This window comes from Penicillium verhagenii (assembly GCF_028828195.1).
Source record: "Penicillium verhagenii strain IBT 33310 chromosome Unknown utg000012l_segment0_segment0, whole genome shotgun sequence".
In the NCBI taxonomy this organism is placed as follows: Eukaryota; Fungi; Ascomycota; class Eurotiomycetes; order Eurotiales; family Aspergillaceae; genus Penicillium; species Penicillium verhagenii.
This window is the reverse complement of record NW_026643176.1, coordinates 452,094-468,187: the sequence shown is the minus strand read 5'-3', so window position 1 is coordinate 468,187 and position 16,094 is coordinate 452,094. Positions and strand designations below refer to the sequence as shown.

Here is a 16,094-nt window from a genome sequence, read left to right as displayed (position 1 = left end):
GATGACTATCGCTGGACCTGCAGCGAAACGATCGTGGGTAAGAAATAAAAGACCCTTAAAGATGAAACCGTTCAGTAACCAGTACTGGAAGGTTAAAATTGTAAGCCGTTGGTGCTTGAGGCAAGCAAAGAAGAAAAAGATATAGAAATATAAAGAAAGAGTGGACTGTAGGGCAAAAAGGGGAATTGCGTTCGCAGAACGATTGAATGTGAAGGCAGCACCAGGCTTGAGTATAGATTGCAGAAATCGCGATCTGTAACTTCCCTTCCAGAAGAATAGAAAAAGGAGTGAATGTAGGAAACAGCAAGATGCCCACAAGAAAAGAAGAGAATAAAGAGAGAAGAGAACAATGACAAGTTGGAAGCGCAAAGAAAAGAAAATCAAGTACTCACAGCTGAATTGGTCCCTGCACGAGTTGTCCCTGAATCACGGGTTTAGCCTATCGCATGCGCCGGCGCTGCTTTCTAAATCCACACTCCACCAATCACAGCAGCCCCACCGAGGGTCTGGCTTTGACCCTTGAAACGCGATAGTCAGGAACTTGAAACGCTCAAGCAGCTAATCACTGAGCCGGATGTCGCAGGTAGACTCGGGAGTCGCTACTCCGTAAATTTCTCAAAGAAGCTCGCTTTTCCAGCGATCACTTTGCCTTGATCAAGAATGAAATACAGAAATAGGCACAGAGAGGGGGTTATTCAAGCTTGGAAATGGAAATATCACAATGGCACGTTCAGCACACAACTGGATTGCTGTTTTGGGATATACGAAAAGCCCCAAAGTAGAGCAAAAGCAAGAGAAAGGAAATTCCAGAAATACTGGGATTGAAGGCTCTACGTTGCTAATATACCCTCCCTTAATCTCTCCCATCCTACACAGGGTATGCATTCCTCCGTCGCATGGGAGGAGCGTGTTTCTCTCGATGCCTTCTCCAGGGGCTCTGATTTGCACGGGTTGTTATTTCCTGGACCATTCCATTGAAGGATACGTAGGTGGGAGGGACGGTCCCTGCTTATTTTCGTTCCCCTGGTATGGCCGATCAAGCGCGTTGCCCTGTGGAGCCCGATTGACCCCCTTCGATGGCAACGGGTCACACATCAGGGGGCAAGCCGGCGCCTAGAGCTCCCGCCATTCTCGGCAAGTCACTCGGGACCTCCGGCATGATTCGGTGGGCGCAACTTGCAACAGACAACCAATAATGAGGGGCACGTGTAGACTGGACAAAGTTCCAAGGTCTGTGTTTTTTTGTTTGGTTGTTAGGGGTGCGGATGTCAAGTATGTGCATTCCCGAGACGCGGGGAGGGGAACCGGAGATTCTGAGATTCTTGATGATGGCATCCACGGCACAGCTTCAAGGCCAAACGTCTTCGGGCCAGAATAGAATCCATGGAAGGATCTTGTCATCTTTAGGTATTCCGTACTCCATACTCCATCGTCAAGTAAACTGTTCGCCAAGCTTTGCCCCTGAATAATGGTACCTCCCCATTTGGGCTAGTGCACATGTACATAGTCAAGATTTGTGCATGGACTAGAGATGTACGAATGCGATAACCTCATTTGCTCTCTGACTGCTCGGTTCTGACCTGCCAATTTTGATGCATGCAGATCATATCACATCCGAGGAACTGTTGTTGATTGTACGATGCTCCACGGAACACGGTTTTATGCAATGTGACTAAGCATCCGGTTCAAATCTCCAACTCTGGCTTAGTCAAAATTTCCTTACGAATTACATTAACTATCCACTATTGTGCCCATCGTCCCAGTGTAAAATTCATGGATTAGTTACAGTATTCCATGAGTACTCGTACGGAACAACCCTGTACTCCGTACCTGGATCCATTTGGGACCCGTTCTAGTACTATCTAGGGAACTGGGGCTCATTTTGTATGGGGTTTGGGTCCCATGGCCGCGCGTCCTCTCAACCGGAACGGACCGTCAAGTTCCGTACCCTTCCAGGCTGTGGCAATACCACAATCGAGGCTGGACATCTAGGCAGATGTGCTTATTTAGAGCATTTGTTTCAGGACGCGTGCAAGTCTACGCACTCCTTCGGTTAGATCACGCGGCTCTACCCACGCGAAGCACAAACGAAGGTGGTTGGTGAAGCGATCGCTGGCTGCTTCGGTATCACCAGCCACCTGGAACACATCACCAGCCGCTAAGCGCAGATTTTCGTCGCAATCAGCTTGCTTTACGACATCTGCCGCGCGAAGTGGAGCTGGAAGGGTAAGCCAAATGAAATAACCGCCCGCCACCCCGTTAGTTGGGGCCTCAAAACTGACGCCCAGTGGTGCCAGGTATTCTTTAATAGCAGATGTCAGATCGTGATACCGCTCTGCATATGCGGGCTGTAAGGTATCACGGATATGTTGTTCCAAAAATCCAGTGACAAGGAGTTGGTCGATAAAGGTCGAGGTCATCTGGGAGGGTGCTCCACCAGACCGAGACGAGCCTCTATTGTCACGTCAGCCTACCCACGCCCCAGCCCAACTTCATTTCGATATACTCCGCACAAAGAATTATACTGTATAGATGATAACAGAGATGACGGAAGACAACTTACACTTGCGATAAACCGTAGGCCACCTTTTCAGATGCTTCCGCCCATCCCGTGCGGACTCCGGGTCCAATAAGTTTACTGAAACTGCCATTGCTTATTGCGTGGCCCCATTCATCCACAGGGCCACCGTCCACATAGCGGTCCACATCAACTAAACGTGGGACAAAAGCACGGTCGGCCGATGGCAGTTTACTACCGGCAATGGAGGACCACTGTAAGTGATCATAAACATCGTCAGTCACCACCAGAGCATCGTACTTCCGGGCCAGCCGGATCAGTTGCTCCCGGTGGTGCAGGGACATGATCTTAGTCGACGGGTTCGCAAATGTGGGGACGGCATAGATAACATGTTTGTAGATCTTGCGCCATGATCGAGGCGGTTTAATTTTCTAATGTATGGGTCAAGTCAGTCCACAGTCTCGGTATGCAAAGTATCACTTTCCTTCTAAAGTGATCCCTGCCACTTTTTTTTTTGGGTTGTCTTGGCCTTATTACCGGCGTGACATTGCCTTTGGCGGCAGCCTGATCCTCGGACGCACGCAATCCGCTTTCCAAGAAATCTAGATCGATCCCTTCGTCATCCTCGGGCACTGCCCGCACTCGCCCAGCAAAGCCAGCGTCGTCGAATATGCGGCCAGCTAGGAAATAGGTGGGATCAACCTGCCAGACATTCCGCGTGTACACGGGGTCGGTGAATACAGCCAAGATACAGGCGAGGCTCTGGCTGGCTCCGCCGGTGATGCAAATGCGCTTAGAAGAGATCGGGTGGCGAGGTTGATAAAAGGATTCCATCCATTGGGCAATGTGGACACGTAGAGGCTCATAGCCTTCGTCGGGGCCATAGCCTAATGCCGGGTGGGCAATGGAGGGGTCGGTTAGGACAGTTGAGGCGGAGCGGAGGAGTTCGGGGGCGGGGAGGAGCGTGGGGTTCGGCCAACCAGTCGAAAGGTCAATTTGGTCCATGGGTGGCATTTTGTGTAGAAAATAATAGCAATATTCAATGGGTCAAGGTCAATTGGACCGATAGATATGGAGAAAGCATTGGGGCTTCAAAAGGTGTCCATAAAATGGAGCAGAACCGAGATCCGTGGAAGCGAAGGTGGAACCACAAAGTCAAATATTAAACTGAATAAAACGAACAAAACGAACAAAACGAACAACTTGGCTGAAATTTCCAAGGTTACGCAGAGTTACTCCGATGGTTCAGGAACAGGTACGGGAAACACTGAAAGGCCTTGAATATTTCTTTTTTTTTTTCAATCTATCATAATTTTTCCAAGTTGATTGATACAAGCTTTTTTTTTCGCGTTCAATGTGGCCAATGTCTCACTTATGGTAAGGTGCTCCATGCAATTAATGCAATGAATGCATTTAAATGACTAGCGTTCCAACTGCCCCATTTTACGCTGTATTTCATCGATCGGATCGGGACATGAAATCAACTGGTTCAAGTAGGAAAGATTTATGATAGAAACATTCGGATTGTTCAATATTTTCAAGGTTGGAAATCAGACATATATATGAAGTAATAGGTACCAGTTGACATTCATGAATTACTACTAGGTATACTTGGAATATCTACACCTGCCAAACATTCAAATGTTTACTATATATATACATAGTGGAACTAATGTATACTCAAGGCCCCTTTGGAAGCTCTCAAGTGCTTATATGTACCTATATATCGGGAGTCAGCAACCTTAAGCGCATACTATTCATAGAAGTCAGCCTAACCTTTCAAATGTTGGCCCCAGTACAACTTCACATAATTTTGAATATACTGGCTACTAGTTAGCTCAAGTAGGGTCAAATGTTCAATGCATCTAAACATCAAAAACATTTGAATAAATGTTTATTTAATTTCATATCCAATATTGAATACCGCGTATTAACAGGTTTTCCGGGGGATCCACCACGACATGCACGGCCAAGGGACCCATTATCGAGCTATTATTGGCATGGAAAGGAACCAGATCGAAGCTCATTACCGTTTTTTACCTGCTTTTTTTAAATTCTTTTATGGGTTTTGGGGGCTTTTGCGTAAGGCTTCATGTGTAAGTTAAAAAAAAAAAAATTATCCCCAACTCTATATACAACTTCCAATCTCCTGAAACGAACCCCCCTGATCCGCTTTATCTTTTTTTTTTTTATCTTTTCTCTTTTCCTTAATTCTCTCTTTCTTTTGACTTATACACTTGGTCTCAACGGCTTTCAGTTGTCTCACTTAATACTGATATTTTGAGAGAGAAAAAAAAAAAGTCACGGTACTGCGGCTTCATTCCCACTCGTACCGTTTCTCCCTGCCATTCTTGTGCAATCCCTCCTGCCGATCCATTCCCCAAAACTCCCCTGGTCTCCCCCCTCTACTACAACTCATTCCTGCTTTCCTATGCGGGCTTGATCTCACCTGGTTTTTTCTTTGCCCTGCGCCTTGGTCGCCTCTAAAACCTTCGACCTCCTTATCCCCACACCAATTCCTCAATTTATACCCTGTGACAAAGATGTTGTCAGCTCCCGTTAAGTCGGCGAAGCGCATCTCGTCTCTTTTCTCGCTGGGTAGCAGTCACAAGGATCAAAATGCGACCGCTGCATCACCGGGCAGTTCACCTGGCTTCAAGCCTTCCGACTCAAAATCTCGCCAAAGAAGCAGCTCCCGACCAACTCGTCATGTCTCGACACCAAATGCCGTCTTCTCCTCCACAGAGCCCCGAACCGTCCCCAATTCGGCGCCTTTGGACTTCGACCTGGAGAGCTTGCAACCCCCACCATCCTTGCTCGCGGTAAACACCGACTTGGCCAATAGTGCCCCGAGCTCCCCAACAACCGGCCGACCTCAGAGCAGGGGTCGCGACATGAGCAGACCTTCCAGTATGGCAGGGTTGGCCATCCCGGGTTCTACACCAGATTCCCGTCCCAGCACGCCATCGAAGCGTAGAAGTTGGATGCCGGGTATGGGTGCTCGGTCGCGCGCCAGTTCCGTGGATAAGCGGCCCCCTGCGGCCACCGCCCCGAGTGCTTGGATTGCTGGGTTGGACCAGAAAGTCCTCTACGATCTAGGACCCTTGCTACGAGGAGAACAGGTACGTCGGGATTATTTGATTTTTATCTACTTTTTGACCTGCTGGGAATCAAACCCCCAAAATGTGTATCTTACTAACAAGTTTCTTCCGAACCAGATCCCCGAGCTATGGAATGAACAAGGTGATACTTATGTCTACTTGTTCCCTCAAACCACCGGCCGTTCGGCATCCTTCAAGGTCGACTCTACCATCTTCGCCGAATCTCCCTCCCTTACCTACCTTGCCCGTGGCACCGACGCCAAAGCCACCGGTCTGGAGCAGCCCGCCCGCACCCTCTCCCTCGTCTCGCCTCCTTTGACCCCGCTGGACCGGTCTGCAGACAATGACAACGATAGCCAAGGCAGCCAACGCATGGCCTTTGATGATGGAATCGATGAAGCTCCGGAACTGCATCTATACCTGCCAATTCCTCTCAACAGTGACGTTTCGAACCCGCAATGTCGCCTGACACAAGAGGATGCCGACAATCTGCTCCTATTCCGCAACCTTTTCGCTTTCCTTCTGGGCCAATCGCTTATCTCTAGCCCCAAGTCTTCATCCCTGTTCAGTATCTTCATGGATGTCGCGGTTCTGTTGGCCCGATTTGAATTCACCAACTTGGACGGCTCTAACTTTGGTGAAACAGCCACCTCCAGCTTCAGCAATTACTGCGATGAACTACGCTTGGCTGATGTGCGTAAGAGTCGGGAAAAGACTATCGAGGCCATTGTCCTTGGTGAACGCCTGCGGTACTTCCCTCTCTACTTGGAAGGATTCGTGCACGGTGTCGGAAAGCTTGATGAAATCAAGCAACTCCGAAGCCCAAAGTATACCTTCATTCATCCCATCACCCAGAAGCGCCTCGAGCGTGGATTCATTGACCTTGACACTCGTCTGCGTGGTCTTTACTCCAAATTGGAGGATTTCGACTTCCCATCCGTTTTCTCTGGTAGCGCGAACTCGGCCACCTCGATGGAAAGCAAAATCCTCCGCTTCAAGAACTGGAAGGCTGGATTCTTTGAATTCCGCCGCTTTACCATGCAGTTTTACCGACAGAAGTATGGCAGCTGGCCGCCCAAGGCCCGATCAAAGAAGAACGAGTTCGAGGAGAGTGGATTGAATCGTCAGCTCCTCTTGGACTTGTACCACGATTTCACCGACCTCTACGATCTGTTGGTTGATCGTACTTCCCTCACCACCCGCACCATTGATGCCTCTGGCTCTGGTGGTGACAACTCTTCTACTGATCTGAAGGATGTCACCCTCCGTGCTCTTCGCCACATTCTTAGCGAATATGATCGCAGTACTCCTCCTGTTCTTCCTCCCATTCCGTTCGACGTTCCTCAGATCCCATCGTTGCAAGTACTGCATCGCAAGCCTCTGGAACCGAAGAAGGCCACCAAGTTGCGAAGCAAGAAGCTCAAGAACTCCGACATCAATGCTGTGTTGATGGACTCTTACACTCGGGAGAGCATGCGGCCCACTACCTTTATCGAAAGCTTCATGCAATTTGAGCGACGCTCTGCTGCTGGCAAGACCCTCGAGGATATCACCGATCTCCGCTGTGGTCAATGGATTTTCCTCTACGCCGTCATTCAGTCCCTTCCCATGTTGGTTGTGGACGTTCCCGAGGTCCGATTCACCGAGGGTGTTGAGTACTTCCTCTCCATTGCCCCTCGCGGTGGAGCCCCTTGGATCCAAAACGATACAAAGACTGCTCGCAGTTGGTTTGGTGTTGCTGGTGGTGCAGGTGTTGTTAGTTTACCTTCTGATGTGGTCATCAATGGTGTCGAAGGTGTCTACCGTCGGAGTCATTGTTGGCAGCTTGCTGAACAATGGGCCGAGGCTGGTCAATTGATTGAGCCTCCGTCCAATGAGGATTGGGAAGAGGATGAATCTTCAATCTCCTCACCCTACCCAGCTCAGCAGTCATCGGCCGGCTCTTCTTCCGAACAACAACCGCATCACATGTTGAACATGCCTCACGGTGGCCTGACACCACCTCCGCCTGCTATTCCTCGTCAACGCTCTCCCGCGGCTGCAGCACGGTCTGAGCAGCACCGTCACTCAATTTATCCTGGATTGGAGGCTTTGCCATTGCCCGCTGGCATTGCCCCACTTGAACCTCCTGCCCGTCCCATCAGTCGGTTCAATCCCAACATGAGTTTCGATGACATCTTAAAGGAGGTTCCTAAGAAGGGCAAGAAGCATTAAACACTTTCTTCCTCTTAACCTTCTTTGCCTCTCTGCCCGGTTTTTTTCTTTTCTTTTCTTTTCCTTTTTTCTTTTTCTAATTTACCGGATTGTTCATTCGCCTCTAGCAGCATTGTGGTGTTATCACACAACCACTCCCTTCGGCTATATTTGGCCCTTTTGTTTTATTTCATTTTTTTTTTCACCACCCTTTGGATGTTTGTGGATAGGCGCATATTGGTGACATGAACCACGGGGTCGGCACGGCGTGATACACAGGGCAACGAGGAAAAGCAAACCATTTAAATGTATTGAAGAGGCATGGAAGAAGGCATAGCATATCCCCCGTGGTTTCGAGCCCTTTTCTTTTCTTCTTCTTGGATCCCCCTCTACTTCCCATAATTTGTCCTTATTGTATTTTGAGCGGAGACTACTTGGAAAAAATAGAGATTTTAATATCTGCACGTATAAATTCTCCATGTGACCTTCTAGTTAAGAGGACTCGGGTATCTACCATGGAACCTGAGCATCAAACTATAAAATAAAGTAATATATGATATTCAACTGTTAACATTGAAGAGCATTCCATCTTATCTACTTTGTTTTTCTGATTGATCTCCCTTCATTCTGACATGTTTGGACCCCAATAGGACCCTGAATCTAACACTCTACATTTGAAGTGGAAGTTTTCCGCCCCACAAAAACAAGGCAACCTGGAATACGAAGGCCGAGGCTACGCTTATTATAACTTGCAGGGAGATGGAAATGGCTTAGACCGTTGATCCCTGCCCTTACATAATAATATTCTTGACACTAATGAGAACCTTAATATTTTCATTTCCCCCACTGCTCGTGGCGAGAAACACGGTGAAAAGAACAGCCTTCACAGCGCCAATAATGTCCTAATCAATTGCTGGACCAGTTGGGCAAAGAAGAAAAGCCGGAAAAAAACACCATTAATCCTTTTATACCCTTCCAGCTGAGCGCCATGTCACGCTCCAGCATGACTAGTGAAGGCCACGAGCGTCTCGAACCACGACTGCTGCGCTCCGTTGAGAATGACGACGTTGATGCTCTGCACAAGATCATCAGCCTAGCGCACGACTATGGCCAATTCTCCGACAATTTCCTCCGTATTGCGCTCATGCGCAGCGCTGAGCGCAATAGCATCGCGACAACAGAGTACCTCCTGAAGATCGGCGCCAAAATCGAAGTGGAGGGCAACAGACTCTCTCCCCTTCTTCGCGCCGTGGAAAGAGATCATTTTCAAATTGTGAAATTGCTCCTAGACGCTGGCGCATCGCCCGATAGCGCGGATAAAGAAGGGCGCACCGCGCTCATGATGGCAGCGTGGAAGAACCATGTGGACATCCTACAGCTTCTGATCGTTCGCGGCAATGTCAACGCCCGCGACCTGAGAAAAAGGAATGTGCTACACAATCTTGCCGCTGATAAAACCTGTACTTGGGGATGGGGCGACGATGTTGTGAAGCTTTTACTGAGGACGAACATCAAGATCGATGGTGTCGAAGGCCAGGATGAGCTGGGTCGGACCCCGCTACACTGGTCAAGTATGAGCGGTAATGTCCGTTTCGCGGAGCTACTGCTTAGTAGGCCAGATGGGGGCCCAAAGGCGGAGATTGATAGTACTGAGTTGCGAGGGAAAACTGCCTTGCACGTTGCCACTGCACACAACCGCGCAGATATGGTCAAATTGCTCCTGAGTCATGGGGCTGACGTTAATCGGCCTAGTGATGGTGGCTGGACACCTCTTCACTATTCTTCTGACAGTGGACACGAAGATATCGTGGCAATCTTGCTGCAAGCCGGCGCGCTTGTCAATAACCAGCTCTTGAATGGAACCACGCCTTTGCATCACGCCGCTCAGGGAGGCCACACAAAAGTTGTAGAACTGTTATTGGAAAGACCAGAGGTCAAAAGACAAATCAGGGATAACTTTGGAAGCACTCCATTTCTACGCGCAGCACAGTTCAAGAGAAAGGACATCGTTCTAATGTTGAATCCGGTCAACAATGTTGAGGTGCTCTCCGAAGACGCCAAGCAAGCCGCTGCTGCCTTTGACAGCACAATTGTCGATTTTGGCGACTACCATAACAATAACCGAATTACAAGGATGTCGGTTTTCAACTTACTTTATGGCCGAGACACTGTGAATCCGCGCAAGCCAGCTATGACAGTCTCTCCAGTTTCAGCATTTAGGTGGATCCATCTGCCTGTGAATGAACTAAGCTGGATCGAAGCGCTGTTGACTAAATTCTTTATTGAAGGAGGAGCTCACGATGTTGAGGGATTCAAAAGTATTGAGAAATCTTTTACATGGTCTCACAGAGGTCAAAAGACCCATTCTCGATATATGAGGCCTTTGTGTCAGGCTACTCCTATCTTGAGATATCGAGAAGAGAAAAAGCCAGAGGAACCGAAAGGACTGAGCGGAAAAGCAGACCGGGGAGGTTCGACCGACGGAGGAAATCAAGGTGCCTCGAAGAACAAGCAAAATCAAAAGCGTGGCAAACCAGGGAGCAATCCTGGGACCCCCAAAGCCGAACCAAAAGAAAAGTCTCCATGGAATTTATGCAAGGATCCCAATGTCCTAGTCTCTACATATAACATCAGTGTTTTTATGCCATACCTGCACTTCGAATCCACGGAACGAAGAACCAAGATGGAGGAAGCGATAAGACGGACTGAAACACTGAGTTTTGATGGTCAAAATCTCAAGAGAACTCGCACACGAGACGAAATGCTACTTGATGCGCATCTCTTGTCTTCTAACACTTCACTTCATATGCGCCGCACATTGGATCAATTCTTTTATCCCAATATTGACACACAGGGTCGGGACCAGGATCAGGTCGTGTATCGATACCAAACCAAGGGCCCTGGGTGCGAAAGAACAGCAAACGACCCGAAGATATTCATGGTCGATCAATTATGGATGTGGGTAACGGGAAATCTCCTTGTGACCAGTTTCCCACAAAGATGGGACCAACCAAAGAATGACCCACTGAACGTCCTCGAGGGCATCATTGAGGATATAAATTCTAAGACTCGCGAGCCTGTAAAATCGGTCTACGATCTGGCAACTCTCATCACCAATCGATGCTCCGGTGTTTTTGACAGACATCGAATGGGTGACGATCAGTATCAATTCATGGACATGTTTGAGTCTTCCATTGGTATAGCCACTGATCGGGAGACGCTATTGTTCAACCGTTTCAATCATGCCTCTGCTCAGGCATCCAGCTGGATAAAGAGCCATAGAAGAATGAACCAATCTACCCGCGGCAAGACTGCCCATGACGTCCCCGAGGAAGTGAATCCTAATAATGATAATGATTATTCTGATGGTGATGGTTCACCGCTTTTCGTCGATGATCTTCTTGACATTGGAGAGGAAACCGATCTTCTAGCCGAAATAAAAGACATCAAGGACGAGCTTAACATGATTCGAACTGTGCTTGAGCAACAGAAGAATGTCCTTGCTGACTTTCAAGAAGTGATCTGCGACACCTATCAAGGACAGAATAAATCGCAATTGGAAGTTAAAAAAAGATTCAAGGATCAGCAGCGCATGATAGACATGCATTTGAAAGATATCGACCGCATGGATAAACAAGCTGAACGCATCTACCACTCTATTACCGATTTACTTGATCTCAAACAGAAACATGCCAACGCCTTCGAAGCTCGTTTCGCTCGAGACCAAGCAGCTGGGACGAGTCGTCAAAGCAAGACAATTATGGTCTTTACCATTGTGACTATTGTCTTTCTGCCATTAAGTTTCATTTCTTCCATTTTCACGATTAATTTGCAAGAATTCGATGGGTTGGATCTCGCATACGTGGCCAAGTATACCTTTGGAGTTGGCTTTGCTATTTCGATTCCTCTTATTCTCGTTGCACTATCCGTGGATGACATTTCCGATTTCTTCCGTGGCCGACGCTGGCTGTCCTTTTCTCACCGAGATACAACCTCGAATGAGTGTGTTGATAATATGCCGTCATTGGAGATTGAAAAGAGGTTCAGTATGGCCCGATCCAGCAGGAGTCTTGATTTGGGTTATGGACCTAGCTTGTTACCTGTTTCGACTCAAGCCTCTAGAAGACCGGAAGGCCCGTATGCGAATGGATTTGGCAATAGTATACGACGCAGCATGGATTATAGGTCTGGAAGATAGCTTTATGTCTACAAAATTGATAGTAATAAACTTTGTGATCCCTCGAGTTCATAGAGTTGTCGATTAAAATAATATTACTTGATTCTCTTTAAACCCTTTCACGTTGCACGCTTAGATGGTTGGTTAACAAGATTCGTCCAGGTGCCACTAAGACCTCTTGGCTTTCATCTTGCCTAGTCCCTATATCTTTCAATTTGATCAACGAACTAACACGTTCGACGTCTTTGGAGGTCTTTTTTGAACTGATATGCTTCATGAGAGGCCAAAGTGGAGCCGCCGCCGAAGTAATTTGAACTAGTTCTAGCTCAATTATCGTAAGAATGACCAAGGGTGCAACATCATCTGGAAAATTTTTAATGCTCAGAGTTAGCCTAAAGAACGAGTCTGCGAAGATTGCTTCGAGTGGGACAAGAATAATTGGGGGTATCCTTACAGGTATGTCTTCTAGTACCGATTACTACAGCCTTAGTTATACCACACGCTGCTCCGACAATGCCGAGGCCCATCAAGCATGAGAGTAAGATTTTGGGCTGTAAACTCATCTGAAGCTTCCAAATGATGAATAATGGGTATATGGCTAGTAGGATGTCCGTGAGAGCACTCCATGCTATTGATTATCAGTATGGTTAGAACCTCAAGATTCAGAGAGCGAGTTGTAGATGACAGAACCTGGACTCACCAGATCCAAACATGATAGTTCGAGAGCCAACTTGGTGGGTTTGTAGTTGCAAGAGAATAAGAGGCGTGTTCAAAATGCAGCAAATGAAATTCATTCCCACCGCCGCGAGTAGAATCCGTTTACCAAGTTTATTGGTTCGACCTTGGATTTGGAGAATGTAAAGTGTGACGCCTAGCTTGGCAAATCCAACGGACCACTAACTAAATGTCGCGGCAACGCCGGGGAGGGATTGGGAGTTGAAGAAATCTGGGTTGTACGACGTGTAGCAATCGATCACAGTGGCGGGCACCCCTAAGACCTAGAATTCAACTCAGAAGTTTTCAGCCTTGAATCGTGGAACGAACCCGTCTTCAGTTGTACTCGGTATCACGAACCCAAGCGAATATTGCTAGCAGAATTATCCAGCCACCTTGCCGGCGAACGATAAAGAAGTAGGTGTAGATTCGCAGAGCAATGAGAATGGTGGCCACCGAGCCCAAAGAGAGACTGATACCGACGATGGAGGATCTATAGTGGGCCACATATCCGTCCACTTTTTTGATGCTGCTTGGTGAGTTTATAACGGACATTTCGTTCCGGCAGCAGAGTGGAATTAGAGGCCGGGTGAACAGGACAGTTCAATGTTGGAAAGTTCCAAGCTTCGTTCCAAGGGTACTGCCACGTGCAGAAATGGCCAAGGGAAACAAGTCACTTTATAGCCCCGTAAGCCAAAGAAAGGCTATGTATGCTTCAATGTCAAGCCTTAAAATGATCGGAAGAATGAGGAACTATATGGTAGATGTATGAAGTTTTAGATATATTCTTAAATTTAGTTACTTATTAATTGGATTCTGATGACAGCTGACACCAAGCAAGGGAAGAGGATCAAACCAGAGAAAGCCCTGAATGTCAGACCAAGCCCTCTTTGATCCTTGCAATGTGGTAATTGGGCCACCCATCTTGTATGACAATACCATGGTATCAGCCCAAGCCTTGTAGGGATCTCCCATTCAAGCCTTGGGCAGAATCTGTCCTTCCCACTGGGACTTGGCAGATTCGAAAAGTTTATCATCGGTCAACATATCCCATCCGGTAAGGGCCAGACCCTTACCAGTCAGAAGAGCCTCCTCGTGAGCCTCGTCCGTACCAGCACAAGCAGTGAAGCTAGGGTGATGCGGGAAGCATCCTTCGGGGGCGCGAATGCTAAACATGCTGTGGAGAGTGGCAACTGCGTAGCTCACGTTTCCGACGTCGGAACTACCGGTCAAGACCTTGTCGTACTTTTGAATAATCTCTCTCTTATAGCCGCGCATATTTTCTGTGAATCGCTCGCACAAAGTCGAGTTCAAAACGACGTCGGTGTAAAGTCCCTCTCTGTAGATTCATCTTCATTAGCGCTTCAAGTTCATATCGAGTACAACCTCGGCATTTGTCACCACTCACTCAACAATCTTCACTGTGCAGCCCGTAATCACAGCAGCCCCCTCCACGCAGGCCCGGACTCGGGCAATAAGACTGTTCAATCCATTCAATGACGGGCTGCGAATCTGCCAGTAAGACTTGGTGTACGCGGGGATCACATTAGCGACCTTGGGGACATCAAGGAACGCTCCGTGGATACGTTCATCGGGCAAGATCTGCTGGCGCAAAGTCGAAATACCGTTATAGGCTTGAACCAACGCGTCAAGGGCGTTGACGCCATCCCAGGGGTTACCACCTGCGTGGGCGTTCTTTCCAAAGTATTCGACATGGAGCTCCTTGCGGGCGTTCATCAATACACCGGCGCAACCATCACTTGGAGTTCCAGTCATATTTGATGGACCACCATGACTCATCAAGGAGATGTCGACTCCCTTATAAGCTCCGGCGTCGAGAAGCTTGGCCTTTCCGCCGCCATTCTCCTCGGCAGGCGTACCCAGAAGCTGAATTCTACCACCCAATCCAAACTTCTTTTGCAGGTGACTCAGGGCCAGAAAGGCCGCAATACTGCTAGTAGCAATCAGGTTGTGTCCACAAGCGTGTCCAATGTCGGGCAACGCATCATATTCCGCATTGAAGTTGATCATTCGGCCCTCTGTTCCACTGATACATTCGAACGAAGTGTCGACACCAAAGGCATGTCTTGTAACAGTAAAACCCTGGCTCTCAAGGAAATCACAGATTGCGTCATGTGCCTTGTGCTCTTCATAAGCTAATTCGGGGTTTGACCAGATCTAAGAAGTTATCGAATTGCGAGTTAGCTTGACTGTAGTCATTGGCTCACGCGGAAATCGCGGGAATATTCAATAGCAAAATCCTTACGTAATGATTTAGATCACGAAGCTGCTTCGCAACTTTCTCCAATGCCTCATCGACGGCAATTTGGGCCTCACTGGGCGAAACTGAGACAGGAACCACGGTCATTTGTGCGTTGCTATTGATGGTTGTTTGAATATTTGAAGTGGATCTGAGTTCAAATGTTTAGAAATTGCTTCTATTATCAAGGCGAAGTCATGGTTCCCTTATATATTCTGGTTTTCCCATTTTACCCCAACCTTGGAACTTCCCCATTCTGCATAAGACGAGAGTTATGAGATCCGTGCTTCATAACTTTGGAACTCGAGGGAATTGTATTGGAACAGGTCAGATAGTCACCGGATGTGACAGTATGGATTTCTAATCTTTGGGTATCCAAGCGGACCAAGCCACAGCGTGTGAAGTGTAATTGGGTAGACTAATGCTCACAATTCACAACTCACCACAACTCACCACAATACACCACAATTCCGCTCTTATCCAGTATGGGGTTGCACAACTTATCAAGAAGCAACGTCCACCAATCCGATCCTTCCGATCACCCGGATTTTAGACTTCAATGTTGCGAATTTGCCGAACTCGTGGCTTGAGGCTAAAATCAACCAATCAACAGGCCTGGATTTGCCGACCTGATATCATTCCGCATCTACCGCGTACCTTTTTGCCCCCCTCTCTTCTCCTCGTCTTCTAACCGATTGATCAAAGGCTCTTCCTTTGCCGACCTGGTCATCTCCAGTGGCTTGGACCACTGTATTGCCACTCCTCTACGTGACTTCCCCGCCTTCCAAGGGTCATTTCCCCGCGGGAAAGTCACAGGTCATTGATAGGGGAACCTTTGGAAGCATTCTACATAGAAAAGAACGACTACTTATCTCTATCTTATCGTCTTACGAATTCACTATCTTCCAACATGTCCACGAGAATGTCACTATAGTCTTCACGAAAACAGAAAATGGCAATAATTGGCAAGCGAGATCATCTTCATGGCATCTTATCTTTCAAATTGGACAGGCCAATCTCGAGCTCCGTATACTTTACGCCTCGAACCTTAGAACTCGTACGCGTTTATGTCAATTCAAAGTTAGGGTATATAGACCAATTCAATATCCTTTTCTGGGGTTAGTTTTTTTT

General features: G+C 47.8%; 5 protein-coding genes across 5 annotated transcripts; 2 read left to right on the top strand and 3 right to left on the bottom strand.

Annotated features, from left to right (window-relative positions):
- Positions 1–1,877: 1,877 nt before the first annotated feature.
- On the bottom strand, positions 1,878–3,532 carry N7466_010837 (aminotransferase-like domain-containing protein; the record flags this gene model as incomplete). The annotated part of the gene is made up of 4 exons (XM_057170226.1): positions 1,878–1,988; positions 2,046–2,454; positions 2,564–2,949; positions 3,056–3,532. The coding sequence occupies 4 exons, from the start codon at positions 3,530–3,532 to the stop codon at positions 1,878–1,880; spliced, it is 1,383 nt and encodes a 460-aa protein (XP_057015958.1).
- A 1,529-nt stretch (positions 3,533–5,061) lies between these two features.
- Positions 5,062–7,833, top strand: N7466_010836 (uncharacterized protein; the record flags this gene model as incomplete). The annotated part of the gene is made up of 1 exon (XM_057170225.1): positions 5,062–7,833. The coding sequence occupies one exon, from the start codon at positions 5,062–5,064 to the stop codon at positions 7,831–7,833; it is 2,772 nt and encodes a 923-aa protein (XP_057015957.1).
- A 967-nt stretch (positions 7,834–8,800) lies between these two features.
- Positions 8,801–12,010, top strand: N7466_010835 (ankyrin repeat protein; the record flags this gene model as incomplete). Its single annotated transcript, XM_057170224.1, has 1 exon — positions 8,801–12,010. The coding sequence occupies one exon, from the start codon at positions 8,801–8,803 to the stop codon at positions 12,008–12,010; it is 3,210 nt and encodes a 1,069-aa protein (XP_057015956.1).
- Positions 12,011–13,039: 1,029 nt separating this feature from the next.
- On the bottom strand, positions 13,040–13,258 carry N7466_010834 (uncharacterized protein; the record flags this gene model as incomplete). Its single annotated transcript, XM_057170223.1, has 1 exon — positions 13,040–13,258. The coding sequence occupies one exon, from the start codon at positions 13,256–13,258 to the stop codon at positions 13,040–13,042; it is 219 nt and encodes a 72-aa protein (XP_057015955.1).
- A 420-nt stretch (positions 13,259–13,678) lies between these two features.
- On the bottom strand, positions 13,679–15,071 carry N7466_010833 (M20 family metallopeptidase; the record flags this gene model as incomplete). Its single annotated transcript, XM_057170222.1, has 3 exons — positions 13,679–14,042; positions 14,112–14,881; positions 14,970–15,071. The coding sequence occupies 3 exons, from the start codon at positions 15,069–15,071 to the stop codon at positions 13,679–13,681; spliced, it is 1,236 nt and encodes a 411-aa protein (XP_057015954.1).
- Positions 15,072–16,094: the final 1,023 nt, after the last annotated feature.